The sequence below is a fragment of the Vigna unguiculata genome, chromosome 11, assembly GCF_037176805.1.
Source record: "Vigna unguiculata cultivar grain cowpea cultivar isolate G323 ecotype 2 chromosome 11, ASM3717680v1, whole genome shotgun sequence".
NCBI classification, from domain to species: Eukaryota; Viridiplantae; Streptophyta; class Magnoliopsida; order Fabales; family Fabaceae; genus Vigna; species Vigna unguiculata.
The window spans coordinates 35,235,256-35,246,146 of NC_140802.1; the positions used below are offsets into that span (position 1 = coordinate 35,235,256).

Below are 10,891 nucleotides of genomic sequence, written 5' to 3' on the forward strand. Positions count from 1 at the left end.
AAAGGATGAGAGTAAAAAATGGCAGTCAAACAATAATTTTCCATATTTTTAGGTATTAGATTTCAAATTACAATTTTTAGTGTTTACAAATCACAAAATTCAAAACATAACCTTTTTATACATAATTTGTATCTGAATTCAATTACCATGCCACTAAGTGTTTAGGTGAGATAATTGATTCCTATGTTCTTAGTTAACAATGGATAATAATGGAAGATATACACAAAAGATTAACATGGTTCAATTAAAGTATTAACACACTTTAATCTACATCCACGAAAATAATTCACCATGAAACAAATATTACAACTCAAAGCTTCCCTCTTACTTAACTAACATTTTTTTTCTATCATTACAACTATTACAACTAATAGGGAAGTCATGTTAATACTACTTCACAACTAAGCTCAAAGTGTCAAGTAGGTGAACTCTCATATGAAAAATGAAAGAAGTTATCATTAAATGTAGAATAAATAGTCTAAACCACCAAATGCTCTAAAGATAGACACATTGAAGACTTACAAACTAATCAAGAAAAAAGATTTTGAAACATCATACAATTTAAGAACTTTAACAATATTTTTATTAAGCCAATCTTCATGTTTACAAAAATATTTGGAATCAAAGAAACAATTTCATTTTCAAGAATGCAATAATTGATGGTGACGAAGTGTTCACTTGAATCTAACTCAAAACATGGTCATCAATAGTGTATAAAAATCCTATTACAAATGTTTCATACTTTTATTGGTGTTTGTGTCCAACCATGTGTCTATAACTTATGTCTGTTTGGTAAATTAGCTTTTTTGGTTAGGTTGTTAGAAGGCTCTTTTCTCATCCCTATATTAGTAGACTAATATGTTAACTGATGGGGTGGGGACAGGACTACATTGTTCTTTGTTACAATGGATTTAGAGTGAAATACTACCTATATATTGTGCTTGTGTTTCTTAAGATCATTTTGGAATTAGTATGGTAGGAACCTACCAAGGTAGTAGGAAAATTTTTGTAGAGACGGGTTGTTTTGGCTTTTTTTGGTTTTAGAACAAATATTGTTGCGAAGTCTTTTTGCTGATGATTTCTATAGGAACCAAAATGGCAATAAAATTGGTATATGAGGTTTCTATCTGATCTCTTCTATTTTTTTTTCTTTTGTTATATTAATGTAATTTTGTGAGCAACCAATATGGGAAGACATTGCTCTTAGAGGTAGATTTTTTCTTTTTACTTCCTTCCTTGTATTTTTTTTTTTGTATATGGGTTGGGAAAACCCTATTGCTCCTTTTAATATATTTTTTTTTTTGCTGAAAAAAATATTGATGTTTAAAAATATTACAATTCAAAATATAAATTCTCGAATACATAATTCATATCTTCATTCAACTCTCATACCACCAAGTGTTTGGGTTAGGTAGTTCTTATTATCTTATAAGTAAAAAACTTGATTTCCACTTTACAATATTTTACTTCTATTTCATTTCTTTTATATGATTTTCTTCTTTGATAAACATCTTATCCTAGTACGAATGTATGCCATCCATTTTTCCTTTTCTCCTCCTTTCAACAATTACATTAAGTGTACCACCTATATCTTTATTTGAATCACTTTTGTTTACATTTTTGTGTGCCTAATTTTGTAAAGTTAGAGTTCTATCCATTGCAAGCGTCTACACAAATAGTTAAACATGTGTAGTATTAAGTTAATCCACCTTCTTTTGAAAGGAAAAAACATTAATCTTTATTTCGCAATTGCTTGGTAGAGTGATTGTTTGGTTAATTTACCCACCTTCCATATTTATTCATCATCCTCCACTTTCTAAAATTCTTGATCCTTATCCATCTCAACACCTTCTCCCACTATTTTCTCTTTCTTTTTCTTCTCTCACGTGTAAATCATATAATGTAAATTACTCAGTTTTCACTAGTGATTTAGAAACATAAAGCAGTTAAGCAAAGTATAACATCTTTATCATACATCAAGAGAACGTGAAAAATAAATAATAAACAAAAATTTATAATGATATATTTCTATAAGAACATGGTACAAATAGTTTAATGAGCGTGAATCAATTTTTGAATATTGTAAGGAAGACATAATTGAGTTCCACTAAAACACTCATTTGCATGTATTTTATTTGTAGCTTCAGTTGGGTGAGCAAAGTCAAAAAAATAATATTCATTCCGGTTTGCACAAGGCTTCCCTCCTTGGACACACGAGTCAAAAATATTTTTGAACCCTGAAAGTATAATTAAAAAAAAGTATCAGTTATGATCATAGAGGAATGCAAAAAACTCGCGAACTTCTTGAGTCATTTTTTTTTCAAGAGATTAATGTTAGACGTTTACCAAATTTTTCAGGGGAATTTCTTATTTTATGGGCGAAGTTGTAATTATCCAAATTAACGAATAATGAATGTGGGAGTTGGGTTTGCAGCTCTTGTAGCTTCCCAGGAAGTTTATCTGAGTAGGGTTTCACCTTTTGATTCATATCTTCATTGCATTTTTGGGAATATGGTGTCCTTATACTAACTGTTGGTGTGCATCCAATTTGACCAATTCTACTTACCACAAACTTTCGAGCTCCAAGGTCATAAATTCTCTAGGGAAAAATAAAAAACGAAGGAAACACATTTTTCATATTCTTTGAGAAAAAATAAATAGTTATGATATGTAAAATACTTATTTCAAAGCTGACATTAAAATATAACAATTACTACATGTGAGAAATCAAAGTATAATTCTAAACATTTATTAAAAGATTACCTTGATACGTGAAGTCAGTTGCTCAAGTAGGTAATCTGCATATTTTTCTGGATTTAATTTGTTATTGGTTTCATTTGGGTACTTGAAATAATTCAACATGTAATCATTAGATCCAATTGATAAGAGGTATATGGAATTGGCTAAGTAATGCCTTAGTTTTGTTTTGCTATGTATGCTTCTTGGAAGATCGTTGTCCACACTTAAGGTGAAGTATTCAATTTGTTTATCTAAAGATAAACAATCCCCCTTCATCACAAAATAAAAATATCATGAGAAATAAATTGAAAGGGAAATTTTTATTTATCGGTTAAATATATTTTTTATCCTTGAAACCATTTTTAAAAACTATATTTCTTTATAAAATAAATATATATCTATTTTGTTCATGTATTTTATGAAAGTTATGTAAAAAATATTTCCAATAAACAACACTTAAATTGTTTATCATATGATAAATGGAGTTCCACAGTGGACTACAATATAACTTCCATGTATCCCTTGCTGGAAGGATTTTACATAGCTTTCATTAAACATAGAGATGACATATACAACTTTTAAGGTCGAAACATATTTTTTAAAAATATTTTGAAGACCAAAAAATATATTGAATCCTTTTATTTTTTATTTTGAATCTTACTGATCTGGTTGAATTCAATATTCCACATGAGCCTGATGCATAGTTAAGTCCAGTGACTACTTGATGTCTTTGAGACTTGGGCACACCCAAGTATGGAGGCGGCATTGGCAAACCCAATCTAATGGCTACAAAAGACAATACATGCATAAAATTCCTGGTAATATTGTTTTTCATGTTTACATGGAAACACAAAACCTCAAATAAATAGAGACAAAGACAATGTTCCAGAAGAAAGGTGGAAAAGTTACCAATAATATCAGCAATTGTTTTGCCATTGCTAAACCTTCCCGTGGAACAATTATTGAAGTCAATCCCATAGGGAAATTTATTTGCCTTGGCAAGTGTCTTGAGATTGTTGTTGTTTCCGGCGTCTACGGTTGAATCACCGAAAACGTAAAGAGCTGGAACAATCTTCTTTCTAGAATGTGAGGCATCAACCAAGAATGCAAATTGTTGGATTATGAGTATGGAAATAACCCAGAGCTTTCTTAAGCTTATTTCCATTTTGTTTTCTTTTGGAGTAATTCAAGAATCCAAATAATTTCTTAAATAATAGTTTATATGGTAAGCATTACTATTTGATAATGAAAAGTACAACTCAAATGTGTGTAGTTATCTCTCAGCATGCTTCATTGTCTAACTCCTGTTTTGTGCCCTAAATAGATTTTTTGTTATTCTTTTTCAAATTTGGTAAAGGCTAGCCAATTCTTCTTTAATTTTCCTTTTTCATCTCTCTTCAGTTTCATCCCTCTTTTTTTTTTCTTAATTTTAAAAGTTATATTTCTCATTTTTCTTTTGTATAAATATAGCTCCTATATTAGTTAGAAGGTAGCTAGATATAGAATAATTCGATTCAATCAAATACATCTATAGTATTTTTTTCATTTTAAAATTTGTCCATTTTAAATTATTTTTTTATCTAATAACAATTAATATTAAGTGAAATATGTCTTTAGTTAATCATTATTTTCTTAAATTTATTTTTCTCCTAATATTTTTCTATGCACCTTTTTTTAAAAAAAAAACTAACTTTTTATATATATTTTTTATCAGCAAACAAAACTGTATTTACAAATTAAGTACTTGGGGTACCAAATCCTTATACGTGATATTTACAATAGGTATTATAATAGTATGTCCTTTAATTACATTTCCATATCAATTCTACAATGAGTATAATATATTTCAAACAATTTGGATACAAGAGAGAAATTTATGTTTTAGTTATTTTGCTAAACAATATGCCTAATATGCTTTAAAGATTGTAGATAATTTATATTACAAAAGGCTAGTCAACTTTGTACTATGTCAAAGAGTGCATTATAATCTCCATAAGATTATCCCAAAATTTCACAAGACAACACTTATGCAACACATATTAAAGTATTTTATTCATTTGCTTTCCTACATTTGGGGGCACTTTATGGTGTACAATTTTCTTAGTTTTTGTATGGTGTTCTCCACAATACATTAAGTTACTCAGCATAAGATTTTTTATAATTGAAATTATCATGTTTTTCTTATGTTTATTTTTTATTTGTTATTGGTATTTTTGTTATTATATTTTTAAATAATTAAGGGTCTATTAAATAATTTTAGAGAAGATAAGTATTTTATTTTTTTATTAGATAATTAAGATTTTATTAGATAATTTTATAAAAGATAAGTATTTTATCTTTTATTAGATAATTAAGGTTTTATTTAATAAATTGGAATATATAAGTATTTGATTTATATTGTAGATAAGTGGAAATTACAGAGATTTAAGAAGTTATCAATATAATCAATTATCAATAGAGTTGGTTACTTCAATTACAAATTTAAGTACAAATTCCAAGCTCAGTCAGGTTTTGAAAGTTCATAAATAGAAGGCTCAACGGAGTTAAAAATAAACCACTCTTTTTGGGGACCTCCCCTTTTGGGAGAGAGGGAGAGAGAGAGAGGAAACTTGATCTTTTGGAGGTAGAGGCACCTTCTAAAGGTTGGAAGCATTCATCATTATTTTCTTTTTCTAGTGTTCAGAATGTATACCTTTATTCATGGGATTGGACGTCATGTATCTTAACTCTTTGTGATTTATGTTAATTAACATTTTTTTCATTATTCTTGTGTTATATTACCATTCTTAACTACATGAATTGAATGTTTGCATATTTATGGGTATCTAATCATTGGACACGATGTTAAAACCTAGAATAAACAACTAACTGATTATGCATCAAGACATAGAGTCCATCATTGGTCATTCCTAAGATTCGAATTTAAAGCTAAATGCAAAATTTTAATAAGAAAAGGTCTAAGACATTATGATTTTTACTATTAAGTTTAGACTTGTTTCTAACACATTAGGACTTGTTAGTGGTGGGAATGCTAGAGTAGGATTTAGATGTATATTATTTAGTGTTTTTACATTGAATTAGATCATGAAACCCAACCCTGGTGAAGTCTCTACCATATATTTTAATTTCATAAATTTAATTTGCTTTCTATAATTTTGAATAATTTTATAAACAAAAAATTAATATTTTTCATTACTTTATAGTTATTGTCCTTAATTAGTAAATAAAAATATTTTTTTCTAAATAACATGACTCTCTTGGGAAAACGATATCTCGACTTATCCACTTTATTATATGTACGATTTGGTACACTTGTCAATTTTTGTAACAAGTTTTGGACATCATTCTTGGGGATTAGCGTTTTGTTTAGTCAAGTGTGTTTTATTTCACAAGTTTGACTTAAATTGTTTATATATTTATCTTTCTATTTTTATGTATAATTTAATTTTTATATAAATTAATTTTACTATTAATTTGTACCTTCTAGTGTTCCCTTGTTTTGTATAGGTGTGCGAGAGAAATAACATACCAAAAGCACCAACCAAGCCTAATAATTAAGGGCGTCAAGCTAAAAGACTTTAAGTAAGCGCTTATTGTCAGACAACCCGGTGTTTTCTAAGTTTTTAAGTATTTTTCTAAGTTTCTTTTATTTAAATTTTATTTTTCTTTATTATTTTCTTGTTTGGTAGTATTTTAATTTGTGTCTGGAAATGCTTAATTATTAAATTGTTTATGAACTTGTTCTAATCATGTCTTCAAATTTTATGAATTGAATGTTTGAATGGTCAAATGAGTTTAAACTATCCATATTTTAAAAACTATAGCCATAACTATCAACATTTTCTATCGTATTGCTTAAAACAAATAAACAACATTTTTGTTGTGCTCTCTACTTTTAAGGCGCATAAAACACTCTATACAACAACAATAAAAAATTGTAGCTTATATGAAAGATGTGCTAAAAAGGTTAAAAAAATGAAAAAGAAACTTTAGAAAAAAGGTTTTCATAAAGATAATGATTTTTATAAAATATCTATTTATAATTGAACTTTTTATGAATAAAATAATCAAGTTCATCTTTAGAACCACCTTTACTTTTAAACTATTTCTTAAGTCCTTATAATATATATATATATATATATATATATATATATATATATATATATATAAAGACATGTAGAGTTACTATTGGTTTTTGAATGGATCCATTTATTTACTTTAGAAGTTAAGCGTATGTCAGTTTAAGCTAATTGTTTAAATCAGTTGATTTGCAACGATGGATTTATAATTACATTCATGTTCCTTTTCAAAAAAAAATACATTAAGGTAAAAGCACATATTTATAAAAATAGTTTAAAATTGTATCCCCTCGCTACATAGAAGATTTAGGTGGATGAAAGTACACTTTACAATTTTATCCGTGTGTCATTTTCCTATATTAATACCATTATAACTTTATTTACCATATATAATTAATACTATTGTAATAATACAATATCTTTATAAATTATTATATATTATTATTATTATTACTAATTATTATTATTATTTATTTAATAATAATAATAATGTATATAATATAATAATAATTTATAATATATATATATATATATATAACAATTGATAATAATAAATATTTATTATAGGTAATAATTAATAATAATAAAAATATTATTAAAATTTAATATTTTTAACTTATTTAAAAATTCTTTAATTTTATTTTTATTAGAAGGGTAGTTAGGTAATTTTCAAATTTTATCTATTGTAATTTTTTTATCTATCACATCATTCAAATCATTCACTAACTCTCACAAAATTCATCTTCAAATTTACTTACTTTACCTTCTAAATTCACCTAAAAAAACACACATATTCATCCACTCAAATCTATCCAAATTCATCCTCACACTCTTCCTCAAATCCATCCATTCAAAAGAACACAACCTAAAAGAAGAAAGAGAAGATATGTTATTTAAATTTTATTATGTGAATTTGGGTGGAAAGGGTAGGAAAGAAAAAAGGAGTGAAAGGGGGAGAGGGCCCCCTTGACTGAGGCGGGAAGAAAAGATGATTTTGTGCCATGTATGAGACTTTTACCCATTTACCCCTTATACATATGTTGACATAATAATTCTCATAATTAATGTGCTTGTGATCATAAACGTGGGAGAAACATTGGGTATACCTTAACACATAATTGATTATGGGTGATAACATAATCGATTATGTAACGAGACATACTTAACATGATTAATGTTTGTTTTATAAAACAAAAATGTATTCTATTTGATTTGATTTTGGTCAAGGCCAAAAAACATAGTGTGTTTTTGATTTTGCACTTGTGGTTCTATTTATATAAAACATAATTATATGAACATATTTATCACTCTTTTTACAAAGCTTTTTAAATATAGCGTGAACTTATGCCTCAAATGATAACATCATATATTATCATATATTAGTGTTTTCACCTTTAGAATATTATAAGCAACTTAAATTTAATACCATATATATATATATATATATTTATTTATTTTAAAAACTAACCTTAATATATATCTTATAACATTTTAGTCAATAATTAAATTAAACATTTAATTATTTTTTCTCATTTATACTTATCAAAAAAATCATATCACATAGATAACTTTCACTCACTTTTCATTCATTTTTTCTATATCCAAACAATCTTTTCCCTCCTTCCTTCCTTTCTTTTCCTCTCAACCCACCCCATCCAAAGATATATGTAAAGAATAGACAAGGTAAAAATATCTTTTTGGTTCTAATTTTCATTTTGTGCTCAAATAGGTCCTATTTTTTGTCAATTTGATTCAATTAGGTCCTAATTGGGTAACACCGTTTAAAATGGCAATGTTTCACTATATAGTTGGCATTTATGTGCTACATGTTCCATTAGTAATCCTGCGTGGCACTGTTTTGTTTTTAGTGAGATGTTTAATCTCATGTTTAAACATATTTTCTCTTAAAATAAATGAAAAGGAGGAAAATTAAAAAAATAAAATAAAAACAACACAGGCAGATCAAACCAAAAACACGAGTTGGGGTCTTAGTTAGAAAATTGGGGATTTAGGTTTGTTCGAATTTGGGCAAAATTAAGAAAACTTCAGATCGCGATTGGGTGTGCCATTACTATTGGGATCATCAGTGATTCATCAAGAGAGGTTAGGTTTACGAATTTTTATGTCCTATTTGCGAATGCGTTTTTCTTATTTGCGATTGCATTTATGTTATTTTCGATTGAGCTTGTGATTGTGTGATTGTGATTTTGTGGTGTTATTTTATGCTATTGTATGTCATTCTCCTTTCCCTTGGTGTGTCCCACTCCTTTTCCCTAATTTAGTGATAGTCCTTGTAAGTGGATTGGGGTTGTGTGCGTGCTTTGTTGATTTTATTTCTTTCAAAGTTGTGGTCGCTATGTGTTTTTTATGTGATATTGAATGTGTTAGTGGACCTGTCTTTACATTTTTTTTCATATATGCCAGATAGGTCTATGACGTATTTGAATAATGGTGTTATATCTTTGATGAAAGTTTTGAAGTTGTGGTCCACCATGGTGGAATTTTTAAACAACATGGCCTAGTTAATTACATTGGTGGGGAAACCATTGTTTGGGCCTATGTCCCAGACATGTGGAGTTATTTTGAGGTCATAGGGGAAATAAGGGAAATGGGCTATGTTAATGTTAAGGAATTATGGTATGCAATTGAGAATGCCATGTACATGTTGGTTGATTACAAAGGTGCAATAAACATGATGCATGTTGCCAAACACTATGGTCAAGTTCACATGTTTTTTGTGCATGGTATTTCTGAAGCAAAAGTGGTGGAAAATGATTTAGAAGATAAACTGGGTTATTAATGTGGGATGACTTAGAGAGTGGAGAGAGCAGTCATATCAATGATAATGACAAGAAGGTTCAAGATGAGGTGGACAAGATTAATTAGGAGGTTCAAGAGGAGGTTAATGAGAAGGTTCAAGATGATAGGCATGAATCTAAGGTTGAGGTTGAGGTTGGTTTTGGTTACTTTGAGGTTGAATTGCAAATGGGGATGATGGTTTAAGTGAATGTGAGGTGCAATCTCACGTGAGGAATCATTTGCCTCAAGTTAACAAAACTGATGTGAAGGGTGACGAAGGAGTTCAAGATGAGGTTCAGCATAAGGCGAGCGATGAAGTACATCAATAAGAAAAATTGCCTGATCCAAATTCTGTTAAGGGATGTGAAAGATCACCAGAAGTAGATGTTGAGGGACTTGTTGATGTCCAAATTAGTTTGCACAATGGTGATCAAAATTTATTTGAAAGGAGTGTGGAGGTGCAATGTCAGTTGCATAATGAGCAAGATTCTGAGCAAGAGGAACAGACTAAGAAAGAGGAAGAAAGCGAGGAAGGGGAAGATGGCGAGGATGAGGAAGATCGAAGTTATGAAGCTTCTGATAGGGAGACAACAGGACAAATGAGTTGGTTAGCCTTGAGGAAAGTGGTGATGACATTTCAGGTGATGAAGGGGGCAACTATGGTCCATTTGGGACATTTTTCATGCCAAAATCCATGGCTGACTATAAGTGGGACGTAGGCACAAATTTCATAGATAAGGAACACTTGAAACAAGCTATAACTACTTATGCAGTTCATTCTGGTAGAAATATTAGATGGGTTAAAAATGATAAACAAAGAGTGAGAGTGAAATGTATGGGGGCACAAGGAAAATGTGAATGGTCCGCATAGGCTGCATATTTCCCTTTACGCAAGACATAGAAGTTAAGGAAAATGGTTGATAGGCATATTTGATCTAGGGAGTTCAAACTAAAGATTATGAGCGCGAAATGGCTTAGTAAGAAGGTGTGTGAGAGAAGGGGTTGAGGAAGTGGAATACAAGTATCTCAATGGCTATGGCTCGTAGGGAAAAGTCCTTAGCTTTAAACCAAGTGAAAGGGTCATTTAAAGAACAATTTCGAAGAATACATGACTATGCATATGAAATTCTAAGATGTGTAAGACCTGTGAAATTTAATTAATTAAATAAATAATTAATTAATAAATGCGGGTAGTGGGAGCCTTTATGGCATTTAATATTGATTGATGTGACGCGGAACAAGTATTAGCTCAAATGGTTGAGAGTACTTAATTA

General features: G+C 29.0%; 1 protein-coding gene across 1 annotated transcript; it reads right to left on the minus strand.

Moving 5' to 3' along the window:
• Positions 1-2,052: 2,052 nt before the first annotated feature.
• Positions 2,053-3,904, minus strand: LOC114170335 (GDSL esterase/lipase At1g71691-like). Its single transcript, XM_028055814.2, has 5 exons — positions 3,649-3,904; positions 3,401-3,525; positions 2,764-3,009; positions 2,347-2,599; positions 2,053-2,237 (listed from the first exon to the last, which is right to left on the minus strand). Exons 1-5 carry the CDS (start codon positions 3,902-3,904, stop codon positions 2,053-2,055), a joined length of 1,065 nt encoding a protein of 354 aa, XP_027911615.2.
• Between the last annotated feature and the right edge of the window lie 6,987 nt (positions 3,905-10,891).

What these genes read in the sequence shown, in the direction of transcription:
- LOC114170335 (XM_028055814.2), bottom strand. Translation starts at nt 3,904, where the DNA reads ATGGAAATAAGCTTAAGAAAGCTCTGGGTTATTTCCATACTCATAATC. An exon ending in AACAATTGCTGATATTATTG is followed by an intron (nt 3,526 to 3,648) that starts GTAACTTTTCCA and finishes TGTCTTTTGTAG; the next exon opens with CCATTAGATTGGGTTTGCCA. An exon ending in AAATTCCCCTGAAAAATTTG is followed by an intron (nt 2,238 to 2,346) that starts GTAAACGTCTAA and finishes TTATACTTTCAG; the next exon opens with GGTTCAAAAATATTTTTGAC.